Source organism: Hemicordylus capensis, chromosome 2, assembly GCF_027244095.1.
Source record: "Hemicordylus capensis ecotype Gifberg chromosome 2, rHemCap1.1.pri, whole genome shotgun sequence".
Classification (NCBI taxonomy): Eukaryota; Metazoa; Chordata; class Lepidosauria; order Squamata; family Cordylidae; genus Hemicordylus; species Hemicordylus capensis.
The window spans coordinates 271,632,115-271,651,347 of NC_069658.1; the positions used below are offsets into that span (position 1 = coordinate 271,632,115).

The 19,233-nt window shown below is 40.1% G+C and overlaps 1 protein-coding gene across 11 annotated transcripts in view; it reads left to right on the forward strand.

Moving 5' to 3' along the window:
* The window catches only part of PTPRG (protein tyrosine phosphatase receptor type G), a 799,529-nt gene that overhangs the window by 612,036 nt on the left and 168,260 nt on the right, over positions 1-19,233 (forward strand). For 10 of the 11 annotated variants that reach the window (XM_053287905.1, XM_053287902.1, XM_053287906.1 and 7 more), the window contains 4 exons: positions 4,294-4,478; positions 8,435-8,543; positions 10,663-10,712; positions 13,602-14,502. In XM_053287905.1, the coding sequence (XP_053143880.1) occupies positions 4,294-4,478; positions 8,435-8,543; positions 10,663-10,712; positions 13,602-14,502 (1,245 nt within the window). The remainder of the gene's footprint in view (positions 1-4,293; positions 4,479-8,434; positions 8,544-10,662; positions 10,713-13,601; positions 14,503-19,233) is intronic. The other variant, XM_053287907.1, reaches the window with a different exon arrangement.

The following is a 19,233-nucleotide window of genomic DNA, read 5'->3' on the forward strand; positions in this document are numbered from 1 at the left end:
ATTCACCTTTAGGATTAAGCATACACTCTCACCCTTTTAATGCATGAATATTTCCCATCTTTCTCTGTTTATGTACTTATTCTTTTCTATTTCTATAGCACAATCAATGTACATTATGCTTTACATGGCAGGTCCCTGCTCCAGTAACCTACAATCTAACATTCAACACAGTGGAAATAAGAGAGGAAGGGAATAAAATGAAGCCTTGGAGAAAGGGAGAATAATATATATTCAATGCAACATTAAGCGCTATCTTTATCAGGCCATTCGAAGCTTCTATCAACAACATGTGGCTTCTTTATTCAAATGACAAGGGTTAAGGCTGGCAAATTTCCATTTCAAGGGCCATGGATGCTTCTGAGCTGAAGGTTTACTGGAAGCTAGTGAGTTGTACTACAAAGATTTTGCCATATTCAGAATTTACTTGGGACTAAGCATGAATCCTCTGGACTTCCAGAATTCCTCCATTCTTTCACTTGCTTATTTCCTGTCTGGCCTGGTGTTTTTATCACCTGAATTCAGTTGTAGCCATGGCAAAGCTGTTTCCAGTACTCTGTTATTATATTAACTATTGTTATTACACTTGAAATTTCTTGGTGCTGTAACAACAATTAAAACTGACATAGAATCCATCTTACCCCAGCTGCACACTGTGATTCAGCACACCCTCCCTAACACATTTTATGGGTGTCTGTTGTGGCACACTTGAATCATTTTGAAGCTCTCTGGCAAAAAAAAAAAAAGGTCTGGTAAGATATAAAAGAAGCACTTGGCCATATGCCAGAGCATTGTGTAAATGGCCTTTGTGCTCTCAAAGGGCTGAGGGTATGTATTGTTTACATCTGCAGCCAGAGGGAAGTACTGCAAATACAGCATAACCTGGTGTAAAAGTCAGTCTCTTATTCTCCTTTGGGGCCTGTGTTCTGACCTGCATTTGTGATGTTTGGGGCTGACACACTTCTCCGCTAAAAGGTGGGACTGCTGCTTTTGGATGATGATGATGATGATTTTATTATTATTATTTAATTTGCAAATTCCCCTTAGATCCTGTTGTATTATTACCAGATTCCTGGAGTTGTAAGGGAGGAAAGATTGTTTAATTCAACTGTGTGCCATAAACTGGGCTGCATCAGTAATATACTAAACATTGCGGTTCTATTAAAAATATGAGTACATTTTCAATCCCAGGTATGCAAAACTCATGTTTGACTCACAGCCATGGGCCTGGCATATCAATGAGGCTGGGTCCAAATCCCCACTCAGCTCTGAAGCTTTCAAGGTGTCACTGGGCCAGTCACTATCTCTCACAGAGTTGCTGTGAGGATGAAATGGGAGGGGAGAATAATCTTCTGTACTACCTCGAGCTCTTTGGAGAAAGGATAGGATGGATATCCAGTAAATAATCAGGCAGAGAACTGTCACACTGCAGAGATGGGGATACAGAGCACCTAGAAACCCCATGACAGCTAAGCACGTTCTAAAGGTGATTTCTGAAAGTGGCAAAACTGGTCACTTTCTATTTAAATAAATAAATAAATCTGAAGCGTTATATATGTCTCTCTGTGTGATACACACACACAGACACACAGCAGTGAGAGAAAGATATAATACAAGCAATCTGGCCCTAAAATGTATTTCCTGCTTTCCCTCATCACATATCTGATGTGTATGATTTCACTGGGTAACTTATGCTGGCAGTTAATTTTAATGTGTCTCTGATGGAGTCGGGTGGAGGTTGAATACTGAGAGAAAGATGGGAGACCTTATCTCCAGGTAGCATGCTTTTGTTTAGAACATTATGAAATGTCTTTAGGGAAATGGAGACAAGCTCCCATCACATGCCCGTACCAGACACTGCCAAGCGAGATTTGTCATTCTTCTTCCATGACTTGAGAAATCTTTTGGAGTGCCACACAAGCTTTCTTGCACCTACTTTCAAGATTGAAAACTGAGGCTGCTGTATATTAGTTTGTAATAGAAAACAGGATAAAACAAAACAATGTTGGAATCACACAACATTACAATTACATATCCTTCAGAGTTGATATAGCACAGTGGCTAAAAGTGTGAGTTACAAAGTCCCTGTTTAGGAACATAGGAAGCTGCCATATACTGAGTCAGACCATTGGTCTATCTAGCTTAGTATTGTCTTCATAGACTGGCAGTGGCTTCTCCAAGGTTGCAGGCAGGAATCTCTCTCAGCCCTATCTTGGAGAAGCCAGGGAGGAAACTTGAAATCTTCTGCTCTTACGAGAGCGGCTCCATCCCCTGAGGGGAATATCTTGCAGTGCTCACACTTCTAGTCTCCCTTTCATATGCAACCAGGGTGGACCCTGCTTAGCTAAGGGGACAAGACATGCTTGCTACCACAAGACCAGCTCTCCAGATCTCATTTCATCCTCAAACTCACTAAATGGCCTCAGGCAAGTCACTGTTCCCTCAGCCTCAACATTCTGACTTTGAAATGGAGAAACAAGTACCAATCTACTTCCAAGAGCTGTTGCAAAAATCCCTAAGGAAGTGCACATAAAGCACTGAACATTAGAAATACATTGTGTGCATGTTGCAACGTGGTGAGTGAATCCTTTGCCAGCGAAAGCACTCAATTGCCTGGTATGCTCTGGAACACTTAGTTTAGAAAAAGAATTTGAGAACCTGTCCTGATGTTATGTCCATGCATCAGCTTCCCAACAATTCAAAATAACTGTCTTGCAGAAAAAGTGTGCTAGGCTTTATCAATAGCCTGTTAGTGCCACCTAGTGTTCTTTGTTAATAACACTTCAGTTACTTATGGGGTGGAAATCACCCAGCCATTGTAAATGGGCACAATTCTTATTTCACACACGGCATTTCAACACCCCCCTGTTGATATCTCCTCTCCTCATATGGGTGGTTTTTTAACTAGCAGCTGGAATATGGACAACTTTTTCCTCAGCTTTCTTCATCGGTCCAGAGGTATTTCATGATGATCTCTGTCTCCAGTTCAATCCTCACTCTCAGAAATCATTAGCTATTGTTGCATGGATTTTCAGCACTTGTAAGCAGGATGGCTCAACAGAAAATCTTGTATTATTGTTGCTTATGTTTTCATTTGTTAATATACTTTTCTAAATATGACTATGGTAGCATCACTTTGATCATATAATTCTCTTCTGTTCACTGTCTACTGAGATACTGTGGATTAACAAGATGGCATCCCTCTGTTGACTTATTATGTTGGTCAGCCTCCCCCCCATCCCCCCGCTCTCTCTCTGCCTAGCCCACCTCCCTGCTGTTGTGACCAAAAATAGATCATCCCTGTCCTGAGCTCCTTAGAGAAAAGCAGGATAAAAACGTGTTAAGTACATGTTCGAAATAGTCATCTTTTCCACATTTTGAAAGAATTTTCACAGCTGTAAGCACTAATGGCTTACCATTACGTTTAGACAGCCAAATCTGATATTATTGAAAAAGTGGGTCTGTTTTTTTTTTTTTAAATAACTTGGTGGCAAGATTGTTGGTATTTGTGGAAGGGTTCGTTCTTCCTTCTTTCCATTTTGCAGATACTACTGTTTTTTTTACTACTATTAGTTGTATACCGCTTTTCAACAAAAAGGTTTTCAAATCAGTTTGCATAAAAAAGAATAAGATGGTTCCCAGTCCCCCAAAGAGCTCACTCTCCACTGGAGGGATGCTGTGCTGGGCCGAATGGGGCCAGTTGCTTCCTCCCCTGCCCCCGCTAAATATAAGAGAACCATTTCTTCGAAAGGTGCCTCTTTGCCTAGTTAGCAGGGCATCACATAAATATGTGGATGCATTGGCTGTATTAGGTATACAAAGGTATTATGGTGGGCTATCAAACTATGTATGCTAACCACAGCAGCAAACTTAGCATGCCCTGCTTTCTGAAATTTATTACTCCAGTGGGGATAGTTGTAGAGCTGCTAATCTGGAAGGCCTGATCAATACATTACTAGACTCCTTAGGTCATGAACTGCTGTGGTAGTGGTGTTCCTGGGCCATAGAGCACATGCTTTTCATGGAAGGCCCCAGGTCCAATCCTTAGCATCTCCAGGCAGAGTGATCTGAACCTCTGGCTATCCACTGCCAATCAGGGTAGACAACAGTGACCTGGATGGATCAATCGCCTGACTCAGTACAAGGCAGCTTTATGTAAGGAAGATGTGCATGGGCAGGTGTGTGCGTGTGCATGTGTGCGTGCATGTGCATTAGAGCAAATCTTACTCAAGATTAAATCTGGCTTCTTACTTATGCTTTAGTACAATGTTATACATGTTCCTTCCTTTTGTTTAGTTTGTAGTACTCCTCCGATCAATATGAAAGTGCAACCGGTTAACAGAACAGCTTTGCTGGTGACATGGAATCAGCCTGAGATGATCTATCACCCTCCCATTATGAACTATATGATTTCCTACAGCTGGACTAAAAATGAAGATGAAAAGGAGAAGACCTTCACCAAGGACAGTGACAAGGACCTGGTAAAACTGCAGCATCAGAAATTGCCATTAGTGTTAAGATAGCCTTACTCTGTCTTTCCTCAGTAGAAGGTAGGGGTATGAAGCATTTGGACCTTTGGCTAAATTTATGTTTGCCACTTAATTCAATTTGAACACAGAAGGTGTTAGCTGGTACAAATAAGCCATTCTACAGCATCAAAGCATCCTGTTCTGATTCTTTGTTTTGTATATGTATAGAAGGAATGGTCAGGCAGATTCTTCCTATTGTAATGCATGGACAACGTATTTATTTGGGAATGACCCATAATTTTCCAATTATAATACACCCCCATCGTATGCAGTACAAACTTCTAAAAGAAAATGGAGGAAAATCATTGTTTCCCTTTGTTATATGCACCACTAAACATGGACTTGTTTCTCTTCCTCCTTTCTTTGACTCTGAGTTGCCTAGACAAAAATAACTGCTGTAGTTAGTACAAATTCTATACTTGCCTTGGCAGAAGCATGAAACAGGAAACAGTTTTCTTACTGGCAGGTTTAGGAACTGCTTGCACTTATATTCTACAGTACATGGTACTCTGAGACAGGAAGGCAAGCAGATCAATGACTGAAATGATGGCCCAATCATTCGAGCTGATTTGAGCCCATTGGTTCAGGGAGAGGAGAGGAGAGGGAGGGAGTGCATGATTGAAGGGCAGAGAAAGAAGCAACTCTGTGAATGCGGTATTGTAAAATGGTCTCCTTTCTCTCCTAAAATGTATATCTCCATGATTTATGTGCCCCATGAACCGAGGCTGTTGTCATGGGGGGGAGGGTATTATAATTGGAAAATTGGGTAGTTTAGTTTGATGAGGTAGAGTTTTGGGTGGCATCCTACATGTTATTTTATGCAAATGCCTAATCTTGAAAACCTCCCTAAATGGAACTGAAGATTTCTGTTTTGTTCTGCTCCATGAAACTGAAGGCCAGGGAATTTAGGACCAACAAAAGGAAGTACTTTGTTACACAGAGCATAATCAAATTAATAATAATAATAATAATAATAATAATAATAATAATAATAATATATGGAATTCTCTGCCACTGGATGTTATAATGGTTTTAAAGGGGGTTTGGACCAGGAGCATAGCTAGGGGAGAGGGGGCCCATGTTCACCCATCTCTCTGGTGGCTCCTCGGAGAGAAGGAGATAATGAAGAAAATAGGGAGGGATGGAGCTGGGGGGCCCTCAGGAACTTAATACCAGTTGGAGGGGAGCAACAGCAGGAGAGAGGGCATGCCCTCACCCCTTGCCTGTGGGCTTCTCGGAGGCATATGCTGGGCCACTGGTGTGAAACAGGATGCTGGACCAGTTAGGCCTTAGGCCTGATCCAGCAGCTGTTCTTATGTTCTTAAGCCATGAGCTGTGTGCAGGAGAAATACTGATGCCCGCACAACTGTTGCTTGTTTGCAAGATTTAGCCTTCAGAACTCTCTGCACTATGATGTATATGACTATGTAAAGAAAGACAGACTTTATGAGGAACAGAGGAACAGAAGTTCAAGGCAGGGCCAACTGAATATGAATTGGAATATCAGTCTAGCACTTAAGATGGGATCTGCTTGGCATTCAGATTGCTGCCTAAGCAAAGACAAGTGACAACTGTACATGTCTTTAAAATTCCATGTGTATAAAATCACAGTGACATACTCCATTTTGAAAGAGCTCAGTTTATTGTTAATCAAAGCAAGCTTCTGGAATAATGAAATCAGTAATTGTATATGCACATAAAAATGCAGCTGCAATGAATGAAATTTCTAATGACAGTTATCTTTTCTCCTTCTTCGCAAATACACACTCCTTGGTACTATTCAATCAGTTATAGAATAATACGTCTCTTATTCTCCCTTAGATTGAGGTTCTTTTACTTAATTTCCATTTATATTTTCAATTTCCCCCCACTAAAAGTTGTTATCTGGGTCACATTAGGAAGTGATGTGCTTCACAAAATCAGAAGGCAATCTTCTGAAAGGCATCCAAGGTTAGGATGTATTATAATCTCAAACTCTTTGTCATTTCACTCTTAAGAGAGTTTTTCCTCCTTTTAATTAGTAATAAGAATAGAATGCATTAAGCATGAAAAGTATATGGTCACAGACATAGGGAACAATCCCCTAGTGGCTGTGACACAATTTCCCATTCATTTTTGTTACTTCAGAATTGATTGCTTAGCTATTACAGATGCTCTAGTAATTGGTGCATAGGAGAGATATGGTCTCCAGCTAGCACCAGTCTGTGGCCAAGAGGATGCCGACCCAAATGGATTTTCTTTTTCTCTCTCCCCTGGACTCTTCAGCTGCAACTCTATGTGTATCTTTCCTGCACCTCTTGTAGCCATTGCCCCTCCACTCCCTGGATGGAGAACTGGAAGTAGGATAGGGACATCTTAAACTTTTCAGGCCAGTCAAGGGCTCTGGAAGGGTGGAGCGACCAGTTCCTACTAGCCACAAATGCCTGGATCAGGCAGAAGTAACCTTCAATACACTGCTATGAATAGAAACCGCCCTGAGCCATTTTTGGAAGGGTGGTATATAAATCAAATACATGAATAAATAATAGAAGCATGCGGTTCTTCTAACAGTTTTAAGACTGATTTTTATCATTCCTCTCCCTGAACAAAACATTTCAAAAAAGCCAAGAAAACAGAAGGCTGTCTTCTTGTGGGCAAAGTAAAATACAAAAATATGGAGAGTAAAAAATAAGGGCTAATTTGGGGTCCCATCCCGTCATTTCTAAATCTTTGTAGGCAAGCTGAAACTGCATTTTCTCAGTATTTCATGGATGCTATCAGCTCCCTGTTGGAAAGCAAATGCTAATATTTGTTCTCACAGCATAGGGCCTCTCGGGATGCCCAACTCTCACACAGGGTTTCTTTCTTATGGAAGAATATTCTATACAGCCAAGCATGCTGACACAGAGTAGTTCCATGAAAGCTTGGTAGGCTTTAATCAAAGTGTTAAATTGTAGAGGAAGACAATTTACAGTTTCCCATGTATCTGGCACTACTTTATATCCAGGACTGGAACACATGGTTTCAATATACAGGGTCCCACCTGTACCTCATCACATGCGGTCCCAACACCTGCACTTTCACGAATCCGTGGTCAGGCAATGGAAACCCAGTCTTGGTATAAGTGGGTACAGAAAGGTTTAAGATCCGCATATCCACGACTCCTAGGAGGCTGGAAATGACCCATGTGGAAAATGACCAAATTTCACAGAAAATTGGCCAAATTGGCAGTTTTTGGGGACATTGCTGGATAGTTGGAGACCCAGCTGGAGACCTGTGGAGCATTGTTCAATTGTAGTTACCATTTTCCTCCTCCTCCTCCTCCTCTTCAGGCAGATGCTTCTGTTGCCAGATGAAGTGTGTGTGCATGTGTGTGTGCCGTGAAGTCGATTTTGACTCCTGGCACCCACAGAGCTCTGTGGTTTTCTTTGGTAGAATTCGGGGGGGGGGTTACCATTTCCTCCTCCCACGCAGTATGAGTTGATGCCTTCCAGCATCTTACTATATCGCTGCTGCCCGATAGAGTACCAGCGGGGATTCGAACCAGCAACCTTCTGCTTGCTAGTCAAGCATTTCCCCACTGTGCTACTTAAGGTAGATCAGGCTATATGTTTCTAAAGCAGGTTATATGTTCCTGCAGACCATTTTCTATGGCCAGTTTCATCTGGTTTCATCTGGGTTGTGGTTCATGGAGGGTGACATTAGCTCCTGACCCGAACAGCTGCAAAATCCAGTTGAATTCTTATTCCTCTATATCCATTGGCATCATTTTTTAAAAATTCAACTCCACATACAAGGTGTGAGTTTCTCTTCCAATAAGCTTGCCCCTTGTATAAAATATGTTAAGCATTTTGTGTGTTTTACAGACTGATCAATCAGAATCCTGTTGGGAGGGATAAAACTGAATAATATCTATTTTTTTTAAACAGAAAGCCATCATTAGCCATGTCTCACCTGACATCCTTTATCTGTTCAGAGTTCAAGCAGTTTGCCGAAATGACATGCGCAGTGATTTTAGCCAGACAATGCTCTTTCAAGGTAAAACTATGTGCTACTCATTTTCTCTTGTAATGTTCTCTTTGTCAGTGAAAATGTGCAGATAAAAAGTTTTTGCAGCCAGTGCGATTTTTAGGAGATGTGCCTATATCCACTTACAATCTCATCCGGTTAGTAGAAACATAATTTCAACGAGAAAGCTCTGCTGACATGATTCACTGAAGGGCGGGCTTTCAAATCATTGAGTTAATTTCCCTCCTTCAGAAGAGTGGGTGAGGGAACTGAGAGCTGTTTGGCTGATGGTTCGTGTCTGCATGCTATTCTCTGCTGCCAATATTTGTTGGTCTCTGTGAGTTGGCGAGGGAGGTTTCAAAAAAGCAAAAACTCCAACTTTCTTGCACTCTCAGGGTTCTCCCTTGAGTAAAGGAGCGTTCCTCCCATTTTGCATTTAACACACCTGCATTTTCAACCCCCCACTTTACTAATAGGCGAAGTGATAAATGCTCTCATTAAATCAGCAAATTTCATTATTAAGGATTCAGGATAGTATAGATGCTTCATATTATTTTATAAAGCACTTAATATTTTCTAAGTGCTGTACTTAGATTAAAAAATAAAGCAGGCTTGCCCACAGGCTTAAAATTTAATAGACATGATACATAAGGAAATGGGGGTGGGGGGTGGAAAGAGAAGAGGAAAACAACCCAATTCATGGATGGGTATCTTAATAATAGACGATGGGATCCAAAGCCTTCTCAGCTCTTCCTTCCCGTTGAAAACCCTTACACATGTACCCTGAAAAAGTGTTCCCAGAAGTGAGGAGACCCTCTGGAGCAGTTTTTAATTCATGCTGCAGCCAGAAGTGGAAATTGGGGAAATGCTGCAGCCAGAAGTGGAAATTGGGGAAATTCCAGTGCATGCACTGAAGCACTTGGGAGTGCACAGGTAGATCTGGCAAAAACATCTCCAAAACCAAACCTTTCTTCTCTAAAAACAGTCACCTGTGTGAATGCCTTATTTGTCCAAAGTAATTTCTGAGTGCAAAGCTCCATATGAACAAACCTTGCAAACTTGTTAACTGCTATGGCGAATCATTTTCAGTAGACATTAATTGCTTGCTGACTATTTTCTGCCATACACCAACTCCAATTTGTCTAAGTAGTGTTATAGGTTTTACATCATAAATTGGGCTATAATGTTGAAAAATTGAAAAACTGACAAGTGTTGGCAAACCAAACACCATTAGCTTTAAACAACAGCTTCCTTTGCTACAGTGGCAACAGTCCTTGTTGTCATTATCTCTACTCTGAATTACAAAGTAACCCCTCTGGGTAAAATTTTAGTTTTCTTATTTGCTGTGCTTAAATTGTGTTCTAAGAGGGTTCTGTAATTTCATTTATGGAGTATACCTGTTAAAGCTGAGCAAGTGATGGAAAGAGCAAAACAACATCGTTCTCTTGGGAAGGAGAGATTCCCGATCTATTTCCCTCAAGAGAGTCTGTTTTTATTTTTTTCCACTACCACAGGTACACAGCACTGTAATGGGCTGTGATCTCAGAATTCAGCTCTATGTATAATGTAAGGTTTATGTTGTTTTTGTTGGGAAAGAAGCAAATCCAAAGTGAGGCAATTGTATCAGGAGTAATCACCCAGATTTAATTGTAATTACAACGTTTTTTGCCCCTGCAGAAGGCGAGCCAGTCTGGGTTGTCAGAGACCATTTTATATTTGCATAATGCCTACAATTTGTACTGGCATCAGATAGCCAGCACATTCCACGTGGTGAAATCTCAGTCCCTAGAGGTAGGAGGATGGCAGGGGATAGGACAAGTGGGTGGATAGGAGGTGATGGTGGAGGCTGTGAATCAAAATCCCAAAGAGTATATTGCTGGCTTTTAGAGGAGGAGACGAATCATGGGGAGCGTCAACCACTGGGACTGACAAATATACTTCGAAACCCCTGTTCTCATCCATAGCAGTAATCTCATTTATGTTTTACTTCTTCCTCAATGTGAACCATTTGTTGAATTTAGTAGTGGTTCTGGTTTGGTTTGGTTTGGTTTTTAAAGCATTTTCTTATCTTTGATTCTAATGTAGCATTTAGCAAGTGATTTTTTCAGTTTCATAATGCATTTAAGCATTATTATTCTTTCCTCCTCAGCTAACACAACTCGGATTTTCGAGGGGACCAGAATAGTAAAAACAGGAGTGGTAAGTTATGTGAAATGGTTGCTGGAATGAATATTTAAAGTGTTAAAAAATACTGCAATGCCTTCCCCACCAGGTGGCAGCATAATGTAGTGAATCTTCAGTACAATAAATGCTAGTTGGAATTTACAGATTCCAAGGAAATGGATACAGTCTTCTGAGATGCCTTCATCATTGGTCAACTCAGATTTTCCTGAGAGAGACTACATATAATCCTATATGTTTAAGTAGTTAGCTTGGATTTCTCAGGAATACTTGTTTTACACTAAAATTTCATATTTTCAATTTATTTGTTATTAAACAACATTAAAAATATTCAGTTAAATTTCTGAACTCAGTCAATATTGTGAGAACCTCGTCCCTATTTTATTTCCAGTTTTGGAACTGCAAAATGATACTTGCGTTTTTGAGAGCACCACAGCCAGCAGTAAAAAAAGTACATCACTGATATGTACTAGATGTTCAGATTACTTCTCATATTATGTGGAATTAATAGTATAGAACAAGCATCTCAAAGCTTTAAATATGCAGATTTACTGGAATGCTGATATCTTTAGCACAGTATCTCTTTTAAAAGCTTTCCCCTTGCCCCACTGCATGTATAGGGAAATCCTTGCTTCCCAGTAATTGTCTTTGTTACCTTTTTGGTTTGCCAAACTGATAATATGAGCATTGTTCCTGCATAGTATGGACTAAGCTGGTACTCACAGTTGCCATGTAGTTTTCCATCCTACCTGCAAGTATGGAACAAGCAAATTAATATATTCAAATTCATTATGATTTGCATAATGACAATTTGTGTAGAAATTCAGTCTCATGTTTCCTTAAACGTGGATTGGTAACTGTCATATTTTTACATTGGTCAGAATCCACCCCCACCTAAGAGAAAAGATTGAAAAATAAATCTGATGGTGTGCTTTCAAGACTACTTATCAAGATTTGTTTATGAACCGCATTTTTGCATGCTAAACCAAGATGGACGAAGATTGGGTGCTTCCTTTCATTAAATGCACCAACCTGTCAGATAATGGTGTAGAGTGACAATATTCAAAGACCACAAAAGATCAAAGTTGCATCTTGACCAGCATCCAGCTCCCCACAGTGGCCAATTATCTCTAGAAAGCCTACAAGCAAGGCTTGAAGACGATAGACCCCTTGCCACCATTGCTTCCCAGAAACTAGAATTCAGAGGCATACTGCCCCTGAACATGAAAGTTTCCAATAGCCACCAGGACTAAGAGCCATTGGGAGAACTATCCTGCATCAATTTGTATAATCCACATTAAAAACTATTTAAGCCAGTGTCCAAGGAATCTCTGGCTCTTTGTACTCCCTTGCGCAAATAAAAAATGTACTTTATTCACCTGGTGTTTGGGTCAAATAAACTCAAAAATAAGTTATGAAAATAATAAAAAAACCAACCTTGAGAGTTGCACTCTCATGCCATCAGCTGCTAAATAAAAACCTCCCATTTATTAAGTAGTTCCCTTTGGCAGTACAGGAACAGAGCAGTGGAAAGAATATTAGGGTGATAATATTTATATTTTTATATAAAGAAAAAAGGATTGAACAACATGTGCTTGTCCATTTCCTGTTCAGTGCATTGGGGGACAAAATGACCCCAACACTGTCAGAGTAGTGCACACTGCAGATTACAAACATTTACAAGTGAGGTTATTAAAACATCATAGGGCAATATTCCTCATTAGGTTTCAGGAATACCTGGAATATAAAATTGTAAAATATTGAAATTAAAGTTTACCTTTCCCCCCCTCACTTCTCTGGATCAATTTAATCCCATTATGTGGGCAAAGGATTATAAACCCTAGGACCCAGATATACCCAATTAGTACTTTTAAAAAAATTTTTGACTTCAACAAATTCAGATTATGAACTCTGCTCTTATTTGAGGAAAAAAATTCTTTTAAGGGAATACTTTAACAAATCATGTTCCTTTTAATAAGTCATGAATATTTTTGGTATATTATAGCAGATTTATAAACTTTTGCAAAATTAACTGGAAATGAAAATACAGTGGAACATTAGAGAAACAGTGAAAAATATACCAATATGTTTGGTGTAATCCTGTGTTTTCTCTATTATCATATTGGTAAGAGCAGAGTAAACATATCTTAAAATGAAACACAAAATGAAATATCCCAGAGATACTGCGTGGCATGCAGAGCTATGAACAGCTTGTGGATGTAGCGTAAAACTGTTGAGCTACCTTGTAGTACTAAGTCTGGAGTTTGTGCCGCTCCAGACTAGTGTTTGCTACCACAAGCATATTTGTGGTTGTACAACAGTTGTATAACTGCAGTAGGACATTTATTTCAATACAGGCTTTTGCAGCATAGCACAATAGCACTCTTGTGCAATCCCTGTTTTTAACACAACCAAGTCACCTTCTTGCGTTATTGCAAGAATGCTCATTCTGCATGTGGTTCCTTGCTCTGGATGTTGGCCCCTGAAAATAACGTACCATAATGAAACAACCTTTAAAGCCTGGTAAAAAGAAAAATTCCATCCAGAAATTCCATCCTTTTCAAAGTTCCATTGATTTCAGTGGGAAGGATGTGAACATGTCCTGCTTAACTAAGCCACTGAAATCATTGGGATATAAAAGTGCTTCACTTTAGGTGGATTGTATCTATATGGAAAAATTAAACTATTTTTAAAATTTTTACATTTAAAATGCCACAATATGTAAAATGCATTGCTGTGCCCTGCTTGATATTTCAGGTTAAAGTAGAAACCATTGGCAGCAATTTAAGGCAAAAAAGTTATATAGCTGTTTTATGCCTTCTCTGTTTTTTGTCTTATAAATCTTTGTCTTATTAACTGGCTAGATTTAACTACAATTGTTTAAATATACTTGTCTTATTTAAACAGAATAATGGGCAGAATGGAGTGTTTGGAAGGAAAAGGAAATCAAAAGGAAAAAAGAGCCGAGGTAGAATGTCAGGTACCACTACTGACGCTCTCTCTGCTGTGTTTTCTTCTCTTGTTCCCCCTGGTGATTTCTTCAAGCCTACAGCTTCTCCTGCACCTTCAGCCGACATGGCTCCCATCAGTTCTGGATCTTCTACTTGGACTTCCTCAGGCCTCCCTTTTTCCTTTGTGTCCATGGCAACTGGAATGGGGCCATCCTCCAGTGGGAGTCAGGCAACAGTGGCCTCTGTGGTCACCAGCACCTTGCTTGCAGGCCTTGGGTTTAGCAGTAGTGGTATTTCTTCTTTTCCTAGCACTGTTTGGCCAACTCGTCTCCCAACGGCTGCTTCTACCAATAAACAATCGGTAAGGCCAGTCGTTGCTACTACTGAGGCTTTATCTTCTTCAGGGCCAGACAGTGATGCCTCTCTTACAAAAGATAATGAAGGAGCAGAGGATGGAGAAAAAGATGAGAAAAGTGAAAGTGAGGATGGTGAAAGAGAGCATGAAGATGAAAGAGAAAAGGATTCAGAAAAGAAAGAAAAAAGTGCTGTGACAGAGGCTGCTGAAGTCCAGAATAACACTGAAGCTATAGACACCAGTGTTGCTCCTAACAGGACTACAGAGGTTGGAAGGAATAAAACTATACCTGATCAAGAGCAAAGCCAAAATATTTTCCCAACAGGTAGGACTCCCAGAGGAGAAGAAGTTACAGAAACAGACATTCAATCCAAAACAGTCCCTTCCACCCAAGTGCCACCAGCATTCACACATGAACAATATACTGGACAGATTTCAAGAAAACCGGAGACAGCATCAACAACAAAATACCCAGAAAATGGATTTATTACCATTAATCCAGGTGAGCTGTTTTCTTAGGGATTGGGGAGGGCAAAAAGTGGGATTAGAGGACTGGACGTGGGTTACAAAATGTGCCCGAGCACATTTTAACTGGCACAAACAATGTGGCCACCAGATATATCCCATTGATACTCTTCAGCTGTTTTTGAAGTGTCGTAGTGTCAGGATTTGGGTTCATGCTTTCTGGTGGCTTCATTATACATTGTAGCCAGTCGTTTTGCTGATCATCCATACCTATGAACAATCTATATGAAGTTCCATATTTTGTAACACTGGTAATAATAATTTCATATAATGTACCATAATTTCTGTCCACTAGCTCTATGCTCAGAATTCTTTCATGCATTATTTTTCCAGTACAGAGACTGAGACCTGGGTCAGAAAAAGTAGAAATGTCATGCAAACTGAATAGCAAAGTGAATTATTTTTGTATAGGAGTACATGTCTGCATCCTTTCAACATCTTTCTACAGAGCCCTTACATTCCGAGAGACTCCTGCTTTAGTGTGTCGGTTCTGAAAACGTTGTCTAAAATGTTGCTGGAGTACTAACTTAACTGCAAAAGGCACACATCATTTCTTGTTCTTTATGCAGACCCAGTTCTTGGGGATTTGTCTCCCCGCTGCTTCTTTTAGTTAGGCAGCTTCATGCAATATCGTTTTCAAATTTATTCATTTATTTAGATTTATATGTCGCCCTACTCCCATAGGACTCAGGGCGGCTTACAAGCAATAACATACAAAGCAACACAGTTCTATAAAATACAACATACATAACATCATAACCACAACCCCATACAGTACTCATTACAAGACATAATAACTATGGATTACCGGATCCCTCCACGACCCGCTATCTCAGTGACCGAAATCAGGTTTTTTTTGTGATCACCTGGTTTAATAGTGTTGCATAACAGTCCTCCCTGTCCCCGGTGCCCTGTCTACTATGCTCAGAGTTTACCCTAGACAGTTTTCATTTGGCAAACACAACAGCAGGGTTTTTTGTATTCAGAGTAGTAGCTTACTGGTTAATATTAAGGCAGTGTCTTGTTTCCTAGTTTATTTGCATGTTTAAATTGTGTGTGTGTGTGTGTGTGTGTGTGTGTGTGTAATGTGGCCCTTTTATTTTTTTACTGACCAGAGGACCCAGAAGCTTGTGATGTTCTTCCCGTTTCTCCCAGTGACTTATGAAGCCTTATGTGCATTACTCCACTTTCCCGCAGTCACCTTTTATTCCGTTGTCTATTCAGTATTGTAATTTGTTTTAGGCAGTAGCAGTGTCATAATATTTGCACACAGAATTTATTCCTCACACTGAGGGGCCCTAATTTTAGCTGTTTCTGCTAGAAAATACTAAAATTCAAGTGTTAAGTTTCTAGAAGCAGGATGGATGGCCTGCTGCCATTGACAAAACATTATATACAGGAGACTCTCATTATCCGTGGTTTTGCGGATTGCAATTTCACGGATTGCGGTTTCATGTGTCTGCGAACGGGTCTTAGAGACCCCATTTCTTTACTGGTTCTCTAAGGCATGAAAATATTGGGCATGACATATAGACGATTCATTTATCCACGGCTCCTGAGTGGTTGGCAATGACTTCTGATGTCATTTCCAGCCACCATTCTAAAGCACAGAGCTATTTTGTGGCTATTTTTTTAAAAAAAGCTATTTTGTGGCCATTAAAAAAAAAAAAAAAGAGGATTTGCAGGGCATTCCTGGAGACCTAAAGAACAAGATGCTATGCTTTTCTACCCATATTTCTCCGCCCGCCCCCCTGCTTTTTGTTGTGAGGATAAACATAACCATGTAGACTGCTCTGAGTTCCTTGGAGGAAAAGTGGAATATAAATGTAAATAATAATGATATATAAACCCCCAACCCCATAGACTCAAGATCTCAGTATTTGCAGTTTTGTTATCTGCTGAAATTGTCAGGAACGGAACCCCCATGAATAACGAGGGCCACCTGTAGTTACTAAATAACTATATTATAGCTATATATAGTTATATAGTAAATGTAAATAGTAAGGTTAACCTGCCCCTCAAGTGTAATGTATACATATTGTACAAACAGTACAAAGGGCCATCCTTTTAAAAATGGAAGCATGAACCAAATTAGGAAAAAGATCAAAAGCATATGTTCTAGGAAGTGAATTGTAAGTAGTACATATGGTAGTAAAAAAGAGGTTTTAGATGGAAAAATGGATAAAGGTATTTTTAAGAATGCCATCGTGTTGCTTTTCAAATATATTGGAGGGAATGAATCCCAGTAAAGGAACATTAGGTCCATTGGATTACCAATGTGTTTGAATTGAGGAGCACTTGTGGATAGCAGGATAAATGAGTTGCATCTGTCTTTGCAAAAAGGTATGGGAGGGAGGCCAACATTTGAATTATTCTTTTTGGGTGAAGGATTTGGGGGGGACGTTACATGCTGAAGCACCGACAGAAAATATTTTGGAGCAAATGTATTGATATAAAGAGTGTGATTCAACTAGAGCAGATGGCATTAACCCAACAATTCTAAAATAATTAGCATTTTAAAATGATGGAATACTGAGTCTGGTGCTTCCACTTCTTTGTTCCAATCTCATCCTCCATACTAAAGGGTTTTAAAATAGCTAATGAAGTACTAATCTCTAAACACAAGCTCATCTCAGATATGATCCTAGAAACTGAATACACCTGATTTCAGTGTTTGGGATTTTAGTGAAAACTGAAAGTTTACATTAAATACATAGATAAGTTTGAGAAGCTATTGGAAACATTCATTTTGACTCTGTCAATAGGTTGAACATTAGGTCTTTACTGGGGAAATCTCAGAACAATTAGCTATAATATCTGAGAATCGTAGAGGGAAATGGTGTAGACCCAGAACATGGAAGAGGAGAAAATATTGTTCCACTTATTATCAGTCTTCACTGGCTTACAGCCTGTACAATTCTATGTGGAAGTTAGCAGTTCTGAAGAATCACAGCATACAATTGCAGAACTGGGTGGAGGGATTTGTTGCATAGCTGCCTATGGGCCTGCAGAGGGCAGACTGCCTTTTCCTAGACAGTGTCTACACAGTAAGCCTAATCAAATGTTGTGGTTATTTTCCTCTTCCTTTCTAGAATTGTAATGGGAAATGACTGTCAGAAAACTCTGAAGCTATTTTATGGCAATTTAGGCTTCACAGATTTACTGCAAATATTGATAGACCACTTTTCAAAAGTTCAAAGCAGGATCCAATATTTAAAAACAATAAAATAAGTTAAAATCCAAAAAACAAACAAACACCACAAACAATTATAAAAACAACCCAAGAACTACTCAATCAACCAAATGTCTATCAAAAGAAAGAAGTCTTGTAGGAATATCCCTAAGATCAATTATGCCCTGGGCAAATAGCCCCCCCCCCAACTATCAGTGTTGCTAAGCTGTATAGCTTATCACTGATTAGTTTATCGGTGTTGCTAAATTGTGGTTTTTGTGCAGGATTACAAAATCTAGTAGTATAACAGGCCCTTCCATTTCCAGGCTTTCCTAGGAATGCCCATGAATAGGGCCAATAAATACTTCTCAATAATTTGCTGCTTTGCTGCCCGTGCTTTCTGCTCTAGTTCGGGGATCCCACTGTTCAAAGCATCTCAAAGGCCTTCTCTCAATGAACAGGGAGCTACCAAGCTCAGCTCAGCACCTCCTTTAGGTAGGAGCCCCACCCTTAAAGCTGCCCTAGAGCCCTTGCAGAAAACAGCCAGATATAGGTTCTTTCTCACATCTGAAGGCAGGTTGAAAGCACAAGAGTCTACCAGAGTTAAAGTCCTGCTTCCCATTGTCTAGCCTCTTGTCAAAAGGGAATATGAAGAAGGGGTTGATCACCTGATCCCTGTTGGCCTATGACAGGCGCTGAGGTCTGTCTGGTATGCGGGCCACATTGTTAGTAAAGCACGAATGAGTAATTAAGTAATAATAAATTCCAGTTAAGGAAATAACTTGTTGGATGGTTAGAAAAAAGATTTCACAAAACCATGAGAAATTACAAAACAGTGGGTAGGACCAAACTTGTGTTCTTTTATTATTCACTTCACATGCATTTTCACATTAACCAAATCCCTGGCTAAGGAAGGATGAGTTGGGGAGGTGGTCATGGCAGCCTCTGTAAATTGGATGTTTTCACCACCACCCCAGTCGTATGAATATAGTATTTTCCTCTGGATGAATACTAGGAAGCAGATATATTGGACTATAAAACATAATAAATATAAGATGTGTCTAAACAATGTAGCAAGCATGACTTGTCCCCATAGCTAAGCAGGGTCTGCTCTGGTTGCATATGAATGGGAGACTTGATGTGTGAGCACTGCAAGATATTTCCCTCAGGGGATGAAGCCGCTCTGGGAAGAGCATCTACAGTAGGTTCCAAGTTCCCTCTCTGGCTTCTCCAAGATAGGGCTGAGAGAGATTCATGCCTGCAACCTTGGAGAAGCCGCTGCCAGTCTGTGAAGACAATACTGAGCTAGATAGACCAATGGTCTGACTCAGTATATGGCAGTTTCCTATGTAATGCCAGTAACTCATAAAATGCTCTGAGGGGCAATGATGGAAATCGTCTACTCCCCAAGCTCAGATGTTGCTTCTGCTGCTGTAAGTGTTCAGCTGCTACCCTGGCGATCATCTGAGATTCCCTGGGAAGAATCATAGGGAAGAATCCCATCCCCAGTTCTCCAGAAATGTGCAACCTAGCAAT